The sequence below is a fragment of the Chrysemys picta genome, chromosome 1 (genome assembly GCF_011386835.1).
Source record: "Chrysemys picta bellii isolate R12L10 chromosome 1, ASM1138683v2, whole genome shotgun sequence".
NCBI lineage: Eukaryota > Metazoa > Chordata > Testudines > Emydidae > Chrysemys > Chrysemys picta.
The window spans coordinates 358,220,831-358,238,872 of record NC_088791.1 but is presented as its reverse complement, the minus strand read 5'-3'; the positions used below and the strand labels follow the sequence as shown (position 1 = coordinate 358,238,872).

Genomic DNA, 18,042 nt, shown 5'->3' with positions numbered 1-18,042 from the left:
ATTGGAATATCCACCCGCGTTTGGGGTTTGTCTGCCCCCTGTTGGGCAGCATTGTTACAGCATCCAGGCCCAGGGAAGGGGGGCAGGGCCCCAGGCTCCAGGAAGGGGGGGCAAGACCCGGGAAGGGGGGCAGGGTCCAGGGAAGGGGGGGCAGAGCCCCAGGCTCCAGGAAGGGGGGGCAGGGCCCAGGAAGGGAGGCAGGGCCCAGAGAAGGGGGGGCAGGGCCCCAGGCTCCGGGAAGGGGGGGCAGGATCCAGGAAGGGGCTGGGTCCAGGGAAGGGGGGCAGGGACCCAGGTCTAGGAAAGGGGGGCAGGCCCCAGGCTCCGGGAAGGGGGGACAGGGTCCAGGGAAGTGGAGACAGGACTCCAGGCTCTGGGAAGGGGGGGCAGGGCCCAGGAAGGGGGGCAGGGCCCAGGGAAGGGGGTGCAGGGCCCAGGGAAGGGGGGCAGGGCCCAGGGAAGGGGGGACAGGGCTCCAGGCTCCAGAAAGGGGGGCAGGGCCCAGGCTGTCCCGTCTGAGCACCGCAGAGGCGCTGACCCCCAGGCGCTGAGCTCACTGACCTGCACTTTAGCCCCGGCCCCGGTCGTGGCCCTGAGCTGAGCAAACAGAGCCGGGGCCAGGGTCTGTCCCCGCACGGGGCGTCCCCGGGGAGCTGCTGGGAAACAGGCAGGACAGTGCCAGGAATGTGCCCCCGCCCCCATCCTGTCCCGTCCCTCTGCCCCATGGAGCCCCCCCTGCCCTGGTCCCTCTGCCCCATGGAGCCCCCGCACCCCGTCCCTCTGCCCCATGGAACCTCCCCGTCCCCGTCCCTCTGCCCCATGGAGCCCCCCCTGCCCTGGTCCCTCTGCCCCATGGAGCCCCCCCGCCCTGCTCCCTCTGCCCCATGGAGCCCCTCCTGCCCTGGTCCCTCTGCCCCATGGAGCCCCCCCTGCCCTTGTCCCTCTGCCCCATGGAGCCCCTCCTGCCCTGGTCCCTCTGCCCCATGGAGCCCCTCCTGCCCTGGTCCCTCTGCCCCATGGAGCCTCCCCGTCCCCATCCCTCTGCCCCATGGAGCCCCCCCACCCCGTCCCTCTGCCCCATGGAGCCCCCCCTGCCCTGGTCCCTCTGCCCCATGGAGCCTCCCCGTCCCCATCCCTCTGCCCCATGAAGTCCCCCCTGCCCTGCTCCCTCTGCCCCATGGAACCTCCCCGGCCCCATCCCTCTGCCCCATGGAGCCCCCCCACCCCGTCCCTCTGCCCCATGGAGCCCCTTCTGCCCTGGTCCCTCTGCCCCTTGGAACCTCCCCGGCCCCATCCCTCTGCCCCATGGAGCCCCCCACCCCGTCCCTCTGCCCCATGGAGCCCCTTCTGCCCTGGTCCCTCTGCCCCTTGGAACCTCCCCGGCCCCATCCCTCTACCCCATGGAGCCCCCCGCCCCATCCCTCTGCCCCCCCGTCCCGTCCCTCTGCCCCATGGAGCCCCCCCGCACTGGTCCCTCTGCCCCATGCAGCCCCCCCGCCCTGGTCCCTCTGCCCCATACAGGCCCCCTGCCCCACCCCCAGCTGTCCCCAGGCCCCTGGCCAGCACTCAGGGGGTTTACCCAGCAGGGACCCAGGGGCAGCCCTGGGTTGAGGGAGAGCGGCTCAGGTGCGAAGAGCCCTGGAGACCCCCCCGCCCTGTGGCACCTTGCTCAGCCCTGTCCCCCATCCCAGCACGGTCCAGGGGGCCAAGTCCTGTGGCAGACAGTGCCCGACCCCCGCCCTGCTCGGCTCCAGGGGGGCAGAGTCTCCCCATCTCACCTGGCGGTCACTGCTAGGTTCTGGGGGTCTCCTCGGCTCCAGGCTGTGGTGCTGGGAAGCCTGGCGTGTGTGGGGTTAATGGGAGCAGCTCCGGGCTGGGGGCTGTGCCATGGGCTCTGGGCCCTGCCTCCCACTCTATATAGGGGAGGGCGACAGCCCAGAGCCCTGACCCGACCCAGCATGCGCAGAGCAGTGGCTGCCCTGTCCCTGGCCTGGGCGCTGGCCCTGGGGCTCGCCCACTCCCTGTGAGTGGCACTGCCGGGGCCAGGGGCTCAGCGTGGGGCGTTGGGCACAGCTCCTGGCGCCAGGCAGTGAGGGGCACTGCCGGAGGGACCGTGCGAGGGGGGATGGGGTGAGAGGGGCCCATGTCCGAGGGGCAGGGCCTGGCCGCACGGGCAGGTGGGGATGGCACTGACAGAAGCGTTTGTGTGAGGAAGGCCAGGCGTGAGCGCTGGTGCGAGAGGGACAGACGTTGGTGCAAGAGGGACGGGCACTGGTGCGAGAGGGACGGGCGCTGGCACGAGAGGGACAGACGTTGTTGCGAGAGACACGGGCGCTGGTGCGAGAGGGACAGACGTTGGTGGGAGAGGGATGGGTGCTGGTGCATAGCAGGAAGGTGTTGGCGCTGGTGCAAGAGGGACAGATGTTGGTGCGAGAGGGACGGGTGCTGGCGTGAGAGGGACAGACGTTGGTGCGAGAGAGAGACGGGCGCTGGTGCGAGAGGGACAGACGTTGGTGGGAGAGGGATGGGTGCTGGTGCATGGCAGGAAGGTGTGGGCGCTGGTGCAAGAGGGACTGGTGCTGATGCAAGAGGGACGGGCGCTGGTGCAAGAGGGACGGGCACTAGTGCACGGCAGGAGGGCACAGGTGTTTGTGCGAGCAGCTGCCCAGACCCCGAGCGTGGCTCCTGCAGGCAGGGAGAGGTGGGTGTGTTTTACCCCACACCAGTCCCCGCGCCGAGCACACCTGCCCAGACCCCGGGGCCCGGCACCCAGGTGCCCCGCCCCCAGGAGCTCACAGCAGGGCCCGGGCCCCAAGGCTAATGGGGTCCCTGCCCCCCCCCCACTGCCCCAGCAAGGAGAGGAGCCAGCTGGGGAGGAGACCTCAGAGAACCGGGACCCAAACTGCCTTCTCTCCACAACAGCCCTGGCAAACCGGGGGAGGCCGGAGCGCGGTTCCACCACGGGGCTGAGACCCAGCTCAACGCCACAGGTGAGATGCAGCCGGGGGGCAGCCTGCGGCCTGGGGGGTCGGGATGCAGCAGGGTGTGTGTGGCAGGGATCCAGCAGCCCAGCCCCGCCAGCCCGGCCCCCTCGCCCAGCTCCCCCGGCCCCCTCGCCCGGCTCCCCCAGCCCAGCTCCCCCAGCCCGGCCCCCTCGCCCGGCTCCCCCGGCCCCCTCGCCTGGCTCCCCCGGCCCGGCTCCCCCAGCCCAGCACCCCCAGCCCGGCTCCCCCGGCCCAGCTCCCGCAGTCCAGCACCCCCGGCCCGGCCCCCCCGGCCCGGCTCCCACAGCCCAGCACCCCCGGCCCGGCCCCCCCGGCCCGGCTCCCACAGCCCAGCACCCCCGGCCCGGCTCCCCCAGCCCGGCCCCCTCGCCCACCTCCCCCAGCCCCCCCGCCCGGCTTCCGCAGCCCGGTCCCCCCGCCCGGCTCCCCCAACCCAGCACCCCCGGCCCGGCTCCCCCGGCCCAGCTCCCGCAGCCCAGCCCCCCCAGCCCGGCCCCCTCGCCCGGCTCCCCCAGCCCAGCACCCCCGGCCCGGCCCCCCCGGCCCGGCTCCCACAGCCCAGCACCCCCGGCCCGGCTCCCCCAGCCCGGCCCCCTCGCCCACCTCCCCCAGCCCCCCCGCCCGGCTTCCGCAGCCCGGTCCCCCCGCCCGGCTCCCCCAACCCAGCACCCCCGGCCCGGCTCCGGGGGTGGGGGATTGGTTGTCAGTACCCAGTGGCTGGGCCAGTGTCTGTGCTCAGGTGCCCATCACACCTGGATCTCTGGGTCTCTTCAAATAGCAAGTCACCTTCCCCCCCAGCCCCCGGGCAACCGTGCAGCACACAGGGAAACGGAGGCACACGCTGTCGTACAAAACACTCTGAACATTCCCACATTCTCATGGGGGGGGGTTGATTCCTGGGGATGTGGCAGCAGAGGGCGGAGGCAGGTTGGGTCAGTGAACGTGGTGGGGGGAGGCTGGGTTGGTGGCAGGGAGGTTGGGTAGTTCCTGGGGGGCAGGATGGGGGGTGCCCCCCAGTTCCCTGTGCTGGACTGCACTGTACTCTCCTCCCCAGAGGTGGCGAGCCGGTGTGCGGACGAGGGGGGCTTTGATGCCATCACACTGGACGAGCATGGCGTGATGCTCTTCTTCAGAGGTACGGGGGTCTCTGGCTGCTGGGACGGGGAGGAGGGTGTCACGGGGTCCCCGGGCGATGCTCTGGAACTGCTCCCTACGAAGCCAGGCAGGACTCTGGGGGAGCCTCCTCTCCCATGTGTCACGGAGTGTGGGGGAGTCAGGGCCCTGTCCCCCCCCGGCTTCCTGCGATTCACCATGACTCTCAGCCAGCCAGTAAAGCAGAAGGTTTATTTGGATGACAGGAATACAGTCCAAGACAGGTCTTGCAGGCACAGACAACAGGGCCCCCCTCAGTTAGGTCCATCTTGGGGTCCTCGGGCACCCCAGCCCCCTTGGGAGGTCAGAGCCCCGTCTGCCTCCCAGCCATGTCACCAGCCAGCTCCTGAAACTCCCCTTCAGCGACCCCTCCCACAGCCTTTGTTCAGTTTCCCGGGCCAAGGTGTCACCTGGCCCCTAACCCCTTCCTGGGTTCTCATGTTACACGCTCAGGTATCTTCCCTCGGCCAGTCTCCCATCCCGCAATGCAGACTATCCCAGCCACACTCCCCTCTCAGCATTCACAGACCACAGTAAGAACAGTCCCAGTTCGTCACATCTCTCCCCCCTTCGAGACCGAACTGAGCGGGGTCACTTCATCCAGTGACCCGGGGAAGTTCGAACCTACCCCCGTTCCCATGGATGCCCCAGCATCCCTTCCGTTCCTTCGTGAAAATTACACCAGGCCCCTCCAGTTTCACGCCCCCCCTTAGGTCGGGGTTGCTCGAGGGCATTCGCAGTTCGCATGTGGGAAGGTTTATGCGGCCGGTGCCCTTTTCCCACCCCCATACCTCTGGAGTTCCAACTGGGCTGGGGTCTTCTCCTAGCGCTCCAGTCTGGAGGTCTGTGATTCGGTGTCTCTTGGTTCAGAGCCCCCCTTTTAACCTTGGCCATCCTCCAGAAAGGTTCCTCTATGCTGGGCAAGGGTCCTAAAGCTGTTTTCCCCTTGTCCCAGGCCTTCCTCCCCCTCTGACAGGGGTCACAGGATCGGCAGTACTGTCGGACAGTAACAAAGACCCCAGACCAGTAAAAGCTCCGTAGCAGCCTCTGCTGGGTACGCCAGGTTCCCTGGTGCCCTGAGAGGGGGGTGTCATGGGCCCGGCACAGCAGCTGGTGGCGATACTTCTGGGGTACCACCAGCTGCCTCCTGATCCCCCCTGACTCCATTTTCCCTGGGGGAGCCCATTCTCGGTACAGGAACCCCTTCTCCCACAGGAACCTTTTCCGGCCACCTCGTCCCATGGTCTGTACCGCATTGAGGTCGGCCAGGCCCCTTATCTTCCGCAAGGAGGGATTGTGACGGAGCAGGGAGCGGGGCAGATTTGACCTGGGAATGTTGCAGGGGGATTGCAGTGAGGAGGGGGGACTTCCCTTGAAGGAAGCTACCTGAGCTGTAACCTGAGCCAGGAACGGGGGTGGGGAGAATTAACACCTTCTGCCCGGGAGACTGAACAAAGGAGAGGAGCAGCGGGAGGGGCTGGGAGTTTAGTTTCGGTTTGGGCTGGGTGGTGCAACACAGGGAACCCCAAGCTGGGGTCTAAGCTCCCTGAACCTCCCAGAGGGACCTAATTGAGGGGGTCTGGTCGGACCTACACGCTCTGCTTGAGACTGTGTTCCTGTCCTTAAATAAACCTTCTGCTTTACTGGCTGGTTGAGAGTCACAGTGAATCTCAGGAAGAGGGGTGCAGGGCCCTAACTCCCCCACACTCCGCAACAGGGATCTTTCTGCAACTTGGCCTGGAACTCAGCAGCTGGGACAGGGATGGCCACCTGCTCTCTCTCGCCGGCTGGGTCTGAAGCCGCAGCCTCCCTGAGCCGTGTCCCTGGGTGTTCCCTCCCCACCAGGTTAAGGCCCTGCGCCTCGGGCAAGGCACCCTCCCCAAGGTCAGGGCGTAGTGCCCCTCGCCGGCTCTGACTGCGGGTCACAACCAGTGCATTCTGGGGGTTGCTTGGCCAGTCCTCCAGGTCCCCCCCCCATCAACACCTCAGTGGGCAAATACGGGTGTACCCGACATCCTTGGGGCCCTCCTTGGCCCCCCACTTCAGGTGTACCCTCGCCACGGGCACTTTGACTGGTGTCCTGCCCACCCCCGTCAGGGTCAGGTAGGTGTTGGGCACCACCTGATCTGGGGCCACCACCTCGGGCCGGGCCAGCGTCACCTCTGCGCCCGTATCCCAGTATCCATTGACCTTCCTCCCATCCACCTCCAGGGGAACAAGGTACTCTCTCCGGAGGGACAGCCCCGCGCCCACCGTATAAACCAAAAACCCTAGGTCTGGAGCATCCAGCCCCCCAGAGGAGTTGGCCTGGAGCTCTCCTCCCTCCTTAGCAGGTGGTACTCTGCCAGCCCCACTTCCCTGGGAACGCTGCCTCTCGCCCGGCTGGGTCTCTACCCAGTCAACCCTCTGTGGGTTCGGTCTGCTCAGTCTGTCCCTGAGCCTGGGTCACTGGGCCCGTATGTGGCCTTTCTGGCCACAGTGATAGCAGTCCATGTCCCATGGGTCCCCTTGAGTGGGTCGGATGGCCCTGACACCGGATGTTCCCCTTTGCTGGGGGTTTTCCGTATTTTCCCACGGGGAGGTCCCATGGTGACTCTCTCTCTGCGTTGTGGTGGGACTGTTCCTTTGGGACTCCTCCCTGCCACCCCCTGACGGCTCTTTACAAACTCATCGGCCAGCCTGCCTGCATGTCGCGGGTTCTCTGGCTTTCGGTCCACCAACCACAGCCTCAGGTCGGATGGGCACCGCTCATACAGTTGCTCCAGTACCAGCAGTTTGACCAGGTCCTCCTTCGTCTGGGCCCCATCAGCCCACTTGCTGGCATATCCCTCCATGCGGGCGGCTAGTTGCAGATATGAGATCTCAGGGGTTTTATCCTGACTCCGGAACCTTTCCCGGTACATCTCAGGAGTCAGCCCAAACTCACGTAACAGGGCCTTTTTGAATAGTTCGTAGTCCCCTTTCTCTGCCTCTTCCAGTTGGCGGTACAATGCCACGGCTTTGGGGTCCAGTAAGGGGGTGAGAACCCGGAGTCTGTCCGCGGGATCAACCCGGTGCAGCTCGCAGGCCGTCTCAAAGGCCTCCAGGAAGTCATCCATGTCCTCCCCCTCCTTGCGTGGGGCCAGGATGCACTTATCAAAGCTCCGTGCAGTCCTGGGTCCCCCCTCACTCACTGCAGCCGGGGATTCGCTGCCCCTCAGTCTCGCCAGTTCCAGTTCAAGCTGTCGCTGTCTCTCTTCATGATGCCTCTGTTTCTCACGATCCTGCAGTTCATGATGTCTGTGTCTCTCTTCATGCTGTCTCTGTTGTTCACGATCCTCCAGCTCTCTCAGTTTTAGCTCTTTCTACCATTCCAGCCACTTCCGCTCCACGGATGGCGCACATGGCCGGGAGGATCCCCTGCTGCCCGGGGGGGGGTCACGGCACCCTCGGTAGTTGCTGGGCTCCTCCCCACCCTTCCCCTAGGCATAGGAAGGAGGGGTCTCGGGAAGCCCTCAGCAGCCGGCTGACCACTCCCAGCTGGGACAGACACTGGTGCCTGCGCTGCATTTGCCAGGCTGCTTCCCTGAGACACAGGGATCAGTTCATTCGCGCAATCTTCCGCCTCCAGCCGGGCAATGAGCTGTGCTTTGGTGAGCCTCCCAATGCGCAGCCCCCTCTGCTTGCACAGCTCCACCAGGTCGCTCTTAAGCCGCTTGGCATACATCTTCCTGCTGGCCACTCAGCGGCCTGTGTGCTCACAGCTCCCCACAGTTCCCAGGGGGACCCCTAGTGTGCCAGCCCTTCTCGAGGTCACCACCTGTCTGCCAGGGTCGAGCTGCAGACTCCTCCGCCCCTGGGACCACTCGCTGCGATCCCCCGGGGGACCCTGTTACTGCAAAAGTCCTTCTCGCTGGTCACACACTCCCAGGGGTAATAACCGTCTCTCTCTCACTCTTCAGCACGCCTGGTCCCCGTCAATCCCCCTTCGTTTTACTGCTCCCCAGTCACTTACTGCAGGAAGCGCCGTCCACGGGGTGCAGTAGATCCCGCCGCTGCCACCAGTTGTCACGGAGTATTGGGGGACTCAGGGCCCTGCACCCCCGGCCTCCTGCGATTCACCATGACTTTCAGCCAGCCAGTAAAGCAGAAGGTTTATTTGGATGACAGGAATACAGTCCAAGACAGGTCTTGCAGGCACAGACAACAGGGACCTCCTCAGTTAGGTCCATCTTGGGGTCCCAGGGCATCCCAGCCCCCCTTGGGAGGTCAGAGCAATCTCTGCCTCCCCACCATCTCACCACCCAGCTTCCAAGACCCTGCCTTCAGCGACCCCTCCCCCAGCCTTTTTTCAGTTTCCTGGGCCAAGGTGTCACCTGACCTCCAACCCCTTCCTGGGTTCTCATGTTACATGCTCAGGTATGCGCCTTCGGGCAGACTCCCATCCTCCAATGCAGACTATCCTAGCCACACTCCCCTGTCAGCATTCACAGACCACAGTAAGAACAGGCCCAGTTCGTCACACCATGGAGCAGACCGTCTTCAGGGCAAGAAGCTCACACGGCTTCACCTCCTGGGTCTGACCTTGGAGCATTCAGCATATGCCCCTCCGTGCACTTCTCACAGCGAGTCCGCCCAGGTGGGGTCCTGGGGAAGCCAGAGGGTCCTGCACCCCCACTTCGCAGTCGGACGTGACTCTCAGCCAGCCAGTAACACAGAGGTTTATTAGATCACAGGAACACGGTCTAAAACAGAGCTTGTAGGTCCAGAGAACCTGATCCCTCAGCCGGGTCCATTCTGGGGTCCCGCAAGCCAGACACCCCCGTCTGCCCTCACTTCCCATCCCCAGCCAGCTCCAAACTGACACCCCCTCCAGCCCCTCCTTCTCTGCTGAGTTCCTTTCCCGGGCCAGGAGGTCACCTGACCTCTTTGTTCTCCCACACCTTTAGCATCCCCTTGCAGGGGGGAAGGGCCCCGGTTATTAGTTGCCAGGAGACAGAGTGTTGGCCATTTATGCACCCTGGCCCTTTGCTCTGCAACAATTACACCCCCTTATTCCCACCACCTAGAGACTTAAGAAATGCATAGGGGAAACTGAGGCACCCACACAGTATTCAGAGGAAACATTAAGAACAGTCCCACTTCGTCACAGAGAGGCGTGCCCAGGCTGGGGGCTCTGGCCCCGCTCGGAGTGACGCCAGGCAGGACTCTGGGGCAGCGTCTCCCCTCAGGGCACCTGTCCCAGGGCAAGGACCCTGCTCTGCTTCGGCACCTCCTGACCTCGGAGCGTTCAGCCCCCTGGTCACCCCGGGAGCTCCCCGCAGCGAGTCTCCCTGGGCGGGACCCCTGGGGGAGCCTCACCCCCAAAGGGCCCTGCCCCCCACACCACAGCCAGCCGTGACTCATGTGTGACACAGACGGGTTATTATCGTCGGGAACCCAGCGAAGAACAGAGCTTGGTAGCACCGAGATCAGGGACCTTCGGCAAAGTCCATTGGGGGGGGGGAGCAGGGCCCTGAGCCCTCGACCCGAGTCCCCAACCAGGAGACTGACTCGCTTCCAGCTGCCCGGCCTCCATCACACCCGTTGCCCTCCTCCGTCCTTTGTCCCTTTCCGGGTCCAGCCGGTCTCCTGGGCTGCACCAAACCCCGCCCCCCGTTCCTTGCAGGGGGAGGGGGGGGGCCAGCCAGCAGCTGCCAGGCTACGAGTGTCGGCCGTTCTCTGCAGCCCGTCAGCAGTCCCACCTGCCCTCTAGGGTCTCTGCAACAATCACACCCCCTGGTCCCACCGCCTCGGTACTTGAGTAACACATGGGGAAACTGAGGCACACACAGTGTTTAGAGAAAACGTTAAGACTGTTCCCACTGCATCACCCGGCCCTGCTCAGGCTCCCTCGGCCTCGCCCGGCAGGTGCCCACGTCTGGAAGGGCTTCCACGGCCCAGCCCAGCTCATCAATGCCAGCTGGCCTGAGATCCAGGGCCCTGTGGACGCTGCACTGCGCATCCACCACAAGGAGTCCCCCGGCGTGCACGACAACGTCTACCTCTTCCAGGTGCCGGGGGGCCAGGCAGGGCCTCAGTGGGCGGGCTGGGCTGCAGGGGGAGGGGGTTCAGTGGGGGGCTGGGCTGCAGGGGGAGGGGGTTCAGTGGGGGGCCAGGCTGCAGGGGGTGGGGGTTCAGTGGGGGGGCTGGGCTGCAGGGGGTGGGGGTTCAGTGGGGGGGCTGGGCTGCAGGGGGAGAGGGTTCAGTGGGGGGCCAGGCTGCAGGGGGTGAGGGTTCAGTGGGGGGCCAGGCTGCAGGGGGTGGGGGTTCAGTGGGGGGGCTGGGCTGCAGGGGGTGGGGGCTCAGTGGGGGGCTGGGCTGCAGGGGGTGGGGGCTCAGTGGGGGACTGGGCAGCGGGGGGGGGGGGGCTCAGTGGGGCGCTGAGGGCCAAGCGGGGTGGGGGCAGAGAATCAGTGGGGAAAGGCCAGTGCCCGGGGTCCTGCCGGCTCAGGTGCCAGGCCAGGCCCATCTCCACACAGCCCCACGGTTCCAGCTGAGCTGCGTGTGCCCACAGGGCGAGCGGGTCTGGGCGTATGCGGGGGGCCGGCTGCGGCCCGGCTACCCCCGGCTCATCGGGGAGGAATTCAAGGGGGTGCCTGGGGACCTGGACAGCGCCGTGGAGTGTCACCCCGAGGACTGCACTGCTGAGAGCCTTCTCTTCTTCAAGGGTATGGGGCTGGGCTGGGGGGCAGGCGGGGCCGGGCTGGGAGCGGGCAGGTGGGTCTGGGCGGGGGCTGATCCGGGTCGTGAGGTTGGCCGGGGGGCTGGGCGGGCGCTGACCCGGGCCGTGGGAGTGGTTGGGGGGCTGACCCGGGCGCTGACCTGGATCGTGTGAGTGGACGGGGGGCGGGGCTGGGCGGGCGCTGACCCGGGCCGTGGCGGTGGCTGGGGGGCAGGTGGGGCTGGGCGGGCGCTGACCTGGGCCGTGGGGTGGCTGGGGGGCAGGCGGGGCTGGGCGGGCGCTGACCCGGGCCGTGGCGGTGGCTGGGGGGCAGGCGGGGCTGGGTGGGGGCTGACCCGGGCCGTGGCGGTGGCTGGGGGGCAGGCGGGGCTGGGTGGGCGCTGACCTGGGCCGTGGCGGTGGCTGGGGGGCAGGTGGGGCTGGGCGGGCACTGACCTGGGCCGTGGGGTGGCTGGGGGGCAGGCGGGGCTGGGCGGGCGCTGACCCGGGCCGTGGCGGTGGCTGGGGGGCAGGCGGGGCTGGGTGGGGGCTGACCCGGGCCGTGGGGGTGGCTGGGGGGCAGGTGGGGCTGGGCGGGCGCTGACCCGGGCCGTGGCGGTGGCTGGGGGGCAGGTGGGGCTGGGCGGGCGCTGACCTGGGCCGTGGGGTGGCTAGGGGGCAGGCGGGGCTGGGCGGGCGCTGACCCGGGCCGTGGCGGAGGCTGGGGGGCAGGCGGGGCTGGGTGGGGGCTGACCCGGGCCGTGGGGGTGGCTGGGGGGCAGGCGGGGCTGGGCGGGCGCTGACCTGGGCCATGCGGGTGGCCGGGCGGCAGGGGGGCTGGGTGGGGGCTGACCCAGGTGCTGTCTCTCTCCCCGCAGGGGGGGACGTGTTCTCCTACGACCTGGGCCTGGGGGTGCTGAAGCGCCGGTCGTGGCCCGGGGTCAGCGACTGCTCGGCGGCCGCGCGCTGGCTGGGGCGTTATTACTGCTTCCAGCGTGTCCACTTCCTGCGCTTCCAGCCGGCCACGGGCCTGGTGCCCCCCGGCTACCCCCGCGACGCCCGCGACTACTTCATGAGCTGCCCCGGGAGAGGTGAGATCACTGGCTCGCCCCCCGCCCCACGATCCCTCCTGGTCACAGGCCCCCCCATCCCTCCGCTGCCCCCCCCCGTGATCCCTCCGGGTCACAGCGCCCCCGGTTCCCCCAGCTGCCCCCCCATGATCCCTCCGGGTCAAGCACCCCCGCGATACCCCCCGCCACAGCCCCCCGCCCCGCGATACCCTGCCATGATCCTCACAGCCCCCCCGATGCCCCCAGTAGCTCCCCTGTGATATTGTGCCTGCCCCACAATATCCCCAGCCTCACCTGGACCACAACTCCCCTGGCCACCCCGTGACTCTGACCCCCTGTCCTCCGTGACACCCCCATCCTCACCCCCAACATCCCCCCTGCAATACCCCTGGCCAACCTGTGACCCCCAACCTCCTCCAGCACCTCCTGGCAACGCCACCCCCCAGACACGACATGGACCCCCCCAGCCACCCCGTGACCCCAATATGCAGGGCCGGCTCTGGCTTTTTGGCCGCCCGAAGCAAAAAAAAAAAAAACCTGCGGCACGGCCAGCTGGAGGGGAAAGGGGGACGGGGCGGGCAGGAGAGAGAGAGAAGGGGGCGGCCAGGGCTACAGCAGTGGCGCTGCCACGTGGCCCCTCCCGCTGCGCCGCCTCCTGCCGCGAGGGCGCCGCTCCGCTCCGGTCGGCGGGGAGGGAAGGAGGAGGACTGCCCTGCAGGGCGCTCTGGTTCTCCGCACCGCCGACCCGAACAGGGCGGCCGGAGCCGAACAACAACAACAACAACAACAAAAGCGGCCGTGCCGCCCTAGGATTGGGCAGGACGCCGCCTCCAACAATCTGCCGGCCTGGAGCCGGCCCTGCCAATATGCCCCTGCCCCCTGCCTGTACCTGACCCCTCTCTCCCCCGCCGGCGGGTGCAGGGCACGGGCACAAGGCGCGCGGAAACGCCACCGCCATGGGCATCCGGGACCCCTGCAGCGGCCTCGCCTTCCAGGCCTTCACCGCCGACGACGCCAACCGCACCTACGCCTTCCGGGGTGAGTGGGGAGCGGCTCCCTGACCTGCTGCCTTGGCCCCCACCGGGGTCCCCGCGGCCCGGCCCCGACCCTGGGCCACTGTGCCTGACGAGGGGGAACCTGTCTGGTGCCCTGCAGCCACCCCAGCTGGAGCCCCCGGAGCCCCACTGCTCCCCATCGACCCCCTTGTCTGGCCGCTCCCCGGAGCCCCTCCGCTCCCCACTGACCCCCCTTGTCTGGATGCTCCCCAGAGCCCCCAGAGCCCCATCAACCCCCATTGACCCCCTTGTCTGGGCGCTCCCCGGAGCCCCATCAACCCCCATCGACCCCCTGGTCTGGTCACTCCCTGGAGTCCCTCCCCATAGGCCCCCCTTGTCTGGGGGGCAAACCCCTGCCCCTCGGCTGCTGGTTCCAGGTAAGGCCGGGACGTCCCGGCCATGGTCCAGGGTCGGAATCAGCCCCTGCTGAGCGGCCCCAGAGCCCCCTGCCCCGCCCCGCCCTGCCCCAGGGCAGCGATGCAGAGCAGCGTGTTCTCGCCCGGCCTAGGGGGGCAGTACTTCCGCCTGGACTCCAAGCGGGACGGGTGGCACTCGTGGCCGCTCAACCACACGTGGCAGGAGCTGAGCGGGCAGGTGGACAGCGCCTTCAACTGGGACAAGAAGCTATACCTGATCCAGGTAATCCGGGGGGGGGGGTGTTCTGGCCACGCCCAGCTGTGTGGACAACTCACAACAGGGTGTCCGGCTCAGGGCCTGCTTGGATGGGGTGTCTGCCCCCCCCCAGGGCAGGGCGGGGGCTGGGGTGTCTGGCCCCCCTAGGGCAGGGCGGGGGCTGGGGTGTCTGGCCCCCCCAGGGCAGGGCAGGGCAGGGGCTGGGGTGTCCAGTCCTCCCAGGGCAGGGCGGGGGCTGGGGTGTCTGTCCCCCCCAGGGCAGGGCAGGGCAGGGGCTGGGGTGTCCAGTCCTCCCAGGGCAGGGCGGGGGCTGGGGTGTCTGGTCCCCCCCAGGGCAGGGCAGGGGCTGGGGTGTCTGTCCCCCCCAGGGCAGGGCAGGGGATGGGGTGTCTGGTCCCCCCCAGGGCAGGGCAGGGCAGGGGCTGGGGTGTCTGTCCCCCCCCCAGGGCAGGGCAGGGGCTGGGGTGTCTGGCCCCCCTAGGGCAGGGCGGGGGCTGGGGTGTCTGTCCTGCCCCCCCAGGGCAGGGCAGGGGCTGGGGTGTCTGGTCCCCCCCAGGGCAGGGCAGGGCAGGGGTGTCTGTCGTCCCCCCAGGGCAGGGCAGGGGCTGGGGTGTCTGTCTCCCCGCCCCCCCGGTGGGCGTTCAGGGAGCACCTCAGCAGGGGCCATTGGCGTGTCTGCGCCCCCCACCCCACCGGTCTGCATGTGCCTTGCAGGGCTCCCAGGTCTACATCTACCGGGTGGGCCCAGGCTACACGCTGGTGCAGGGCTACCCCCGCGACTTGCAGGAGGAGCTGGGCATCACGGGCGCTGACGCCACCTTCACCTGCCCCCACTCCGCTGAGCTCTTCGTCATCCACGGTGCGAGCTGGGCACGACCTGGCCAGAAGGGCAGCGAGGTCTAGTGGTCAGAGAGTGGGGGGGGGGGGGGCGAGGCTGGTGGGTTAGAGGAGGGGGGTGGGGGAGCCGGGACTCCTGGGTTCTCTTCTGGGAGGGGAGTGGGGTCTGGTGGGTTAGAGTGGGAGGGGGCGGAGCCAGGACTCCTGGGTTCTGATGCTAGGGGTCCTTGGGTGAGTCTGAGCGGGGTGAGGGGCCGTGGGGAGCAGTGAGTGACTGAAGCACTGTCGGGCCCTGGGTGGGCCAGGGCATCTCTGTTTCCACCCCCCGGTTCACATCGCAGGGGAGGGGCTCGCGGCTCCAGGCCGGGGGCTCCTTTTACATCGTGGGGGAGGGGCACGCGGCTGTGGGCCGGGGGCTCCGTTCACATCGCGGGGGAGGGTGTAACGACGCTGGCTTTGGCGGGACCCAACTGAGAGTGCCAATGCAGGACAAATCGCTCAGAGCAGGGCACTCACAGCCCACGGCTGGGGTCCCTTGGCACACACAGGCACCAAACCAGACAGACCAAGAGGACTTCGGTCTCACCCCACTGGCTAACCACACGTCACACAAGCAATTCCCTCAGACACTCCAGTATTACCATCAGCGCCACTCGTTATGGGGACGAATGGTTATGAAAACCAATACCCCAGTAAAAGAAAAAAGGTTCTCCCGATCCCAAAGGACCAAGCCCCAGACCCAGGTCCAATTATAACTTAGATCTGACCCAAAACACACACTTATAGCCAATTCTTATTAACTAAACTAAAATGTATTGAACAAGAAAAGAGAGAGAGTGTTGGTTAAAAGATCAATATACAGACAGACTTGAATTCAATTCTTGAGGTTCAGATGCATAGCAGAGGTGAGCTTGTAGCTGCCAAAAGTCCTTTTAGAAATAGTCCAGAGGTTATAGTCCAATGTCCATGTTCAAGGTGACTACAGTCAGTGACTGGGGATCTCAATCCTTATGGCTTAAGGTTTCCCCCTCTTGAAACCCAAAGCAGATCTGAGCTGAAGCAGGATCGTGTCCCAGGGTTCTTATACATTTCCAGCAGCCTTTTGGCCTGAGAAAACAATAGGCAGGGCCGGCTTTAGGCCGATTCCCCAGAATCGGGCCCTGTGCCTAAGAGGGCCCCGCGCCTTAGGTGCCTTTTTAATTTTTTAATTTTTTTTCACCAGGCGACGGTCCGGGTCTTCGGGGCATTTCAGCGGCGGGTCCTTCAGTGCCGTGGAAGACCCAGAGTCGAGTGAAGGACCCGCTGCCGCCGAAGTGCCACCGAAGACCCGGACCGCCACCGGGTATTCGAATCAGGCCCTGCAGGTCCTAAAGCCGTCCCTGACAATAGGCTTAACTCTCCTTCTCCCAAACATCCTGGCAATTAGCACAGGGTAATTTATCCATTAAACAGTTCAGATACAGGTTACCACAACCTTCAAAGAGACATATAGACAACAATACTATTTCCCTCAAGTATCATCATAAATGTTAATATTCCTTTTTTGATCTTTGAATTAAAGCTATAGCAATAGACAAGACTTGTTTGCCTCCATCACAAGACCTGAGCAAACACCTCCCCTTCTACCTCTAACAATGCCGGCTGCATTTCAAAGCTCTGTTCATTTACAGATCTTCCTAACCAGTCTCTACAGTTCAGCCATGGGTCAGGTCAGTCTGTGAGTTAATTAACTCTTTCTGGCCCTGTCACCTTTCTATGAGACAATATATCACACTCCGAACGTCACAGAGGCGCGCGGGGCCAGGCCGGGGGGCTTTGTTCACGTCGCTGGGGTAGGGGCGCGTGGAGCCAGGCCGGGGGCTCTGACAGCTCCTGTCTGCTCTTCAGGAAACGCCCTGCAGCGGGTGGATCTGACCCTGAGCCCGCGGAGCCCGAGGCTGGAGGGGTCCATCCCCCACGCCCACGTGGACAGCGCCATGTGCAATGCGGACGGGGTGCACCTCTTCCACGGAAACACCATCCACCACTACGCCAGCGTGGCCGAGCTCACGACGAGCCCCAAGCCCTCCCCCCCGCAGAACATGACTGCCGTCCTCTTCGGGTGCCCCCACTGACGGGGCAACCCTGCCCGACCCCCAGGGGTGAGTGGGGCCTTCCAGCCGCCACGCTCCCTGAACCCCCCCGTTCCTTTACTGTGCCCCTCCCTTCCCCCTCCACCACACCCCACGCCCAGGGTTGTCCTTGGTCAGTAAGGACCCGGGGTTCAGAGGTGCATCTGTGTGAGTTCCCCTCCCACCCGGGGAAGAAGGCACCTGGCTTGCTCTGCCATCTGAGCACTCGCTCTGGCTGACCACTTTGCCAGCCACGGTTCCTTGCCACCTGGCCGTCCCTCCACCCCCCATTCCCCACTCTCACCAGCTTGGCACTTTCATCAGCCACCCATGAGTCACCTTGTGCTGCCACCTGCCTCTCTGCTGTGACCTCTGCAGGTCAGTCTCTTAGTGATTGTGAGCTCTCAGCAGACTGGGCACAAACACTGTCCCACCACAACTGGCTTCTGCGCTCCTTGAGCATTTAAAATAACAAAATGGCTCCTAATAAAGCTTATTTAGCTCTGTCTTTGAACAGTGGGAGGAACAGGTTAAACCCAGCCAGGGACCCTTTGGGAGGGGGGCACCTCCTAGCTAGAACCTCTCTCCCACCCCTCTTACTGTCACAGGGCTCTGGCATTCGAGCCCCTGGCTTAACGAGGTCCTTTCAGCTGAGGGTGACCCCGCATCTGGGACAGGTTACGCACAGTTCTGCTCCCCTTTACACATACAATAAAGATGACAACCGCATTTCATACCCCTGCAGTCAGTACTAAAGTGATTTGTAACCCAACACCAGCCAAAGCACTGGAATGCGTTCCCTAGGGAGGTAGTGGAATCTCCTTCCTTGGAGGTTTTTAAGGGCCGGCTTGACAAAGCCCTGGCTGGAATGATTTAGCTGGGGATTGGCCCTGCTTTGAGCAGGGGGTTGGACTAGATACCTCCTGTGGTCTCTTCCAACCCTGATATTCTATGATTCTGTGACACCCGAGCGCTTGGAGCAATGCAGCTCTATCTGCTGGATACTGACGCAGCGTCGGCGTGTTCATGGAAATACAGTTTGCGCCTGAAGTCTCTCCCCCTCCCACCTAGCTGTCAGGGGAGAATTCATTCAGACCCTGCTCACAGGCGTGTGTGTGCATGTTTGCATGTGTGTGTGCATCTTTGTGTGTGTGTGTGCGTGCATGTTTGCATGTGCGTGTGTGTGTGAGCGTCTTTGTGCGTGCATTTGCATGTGCATGCATGTGTGTGTGTGTTTGCATGTGCGTGCATTTGCGTATGTGTGTATCTGCGTGTTTGCATGTGTGTGAGTTTGTGTGTTTGTGTGTATGCATTTGTGTGTGTGTGTTTGCATGTTTGTGTGTGTGAGTGTTTACATGTGTGTGAGTTTGTGTCTATGTGAGTTTGCGTGTTTGTGGGTTTGTTTGGGGTGTATGTGTGTGTCTGCATGCGTGTGCGTGTTTGTGTGTTTGTGTGTGCATGTTTGCGTGTGTGTGAGCTTGCATGTTTGTGTGTGTT

The 18,042-nt window shown here is 65.4% G+C and overlaps 1 protein-coding gene across 2 annotated transcripts; it reads left to right on the top strand.

Moving 5' to 3' along the window:
- The first annotated feature begins 1,869 nt into the window (after window positions 1-1,869).
- Window positions 1,870-17,281, top strand: HPX (hemopexin). Of its 2 annotated transcripts, none has more exons than XM_065581933.1 (10): window positions 1,870-2,023; window positions 2,923-2,990; window positions 4,060-4,140; window positions 10,047-10,189; window positions 10,693-10,846; window positions 11,718-11,930; window positions 12,831-12,947; window positions 13,473-13,603; window positions 14,312-14,456; window positions 16,322-17,281. In XM_065581933.1, exons 1-10 carry the CDS (start codon window positions 1,959-1,961, stop codon window positions 16,546-16,548), a joined length of 1,344 nt encoding a protein of 447 aa, XP_065438005.1. In that variant the 5' UTR covers window positions 1,870-1,958; the 3' UTR covers window positions 16,549-17,281. The 2 variants fall into 2 exon arrangements, with proteins under 2 accessions (XP_065438005.1, XP_065438006.1); XM_065581934.1 differs by lacking the exon at window positions 1,870-2,023 and adding an exon at window positions 2,129-2,337.
- Window positions 17,282-18,042: the final 761 nt, after the last annotated feature.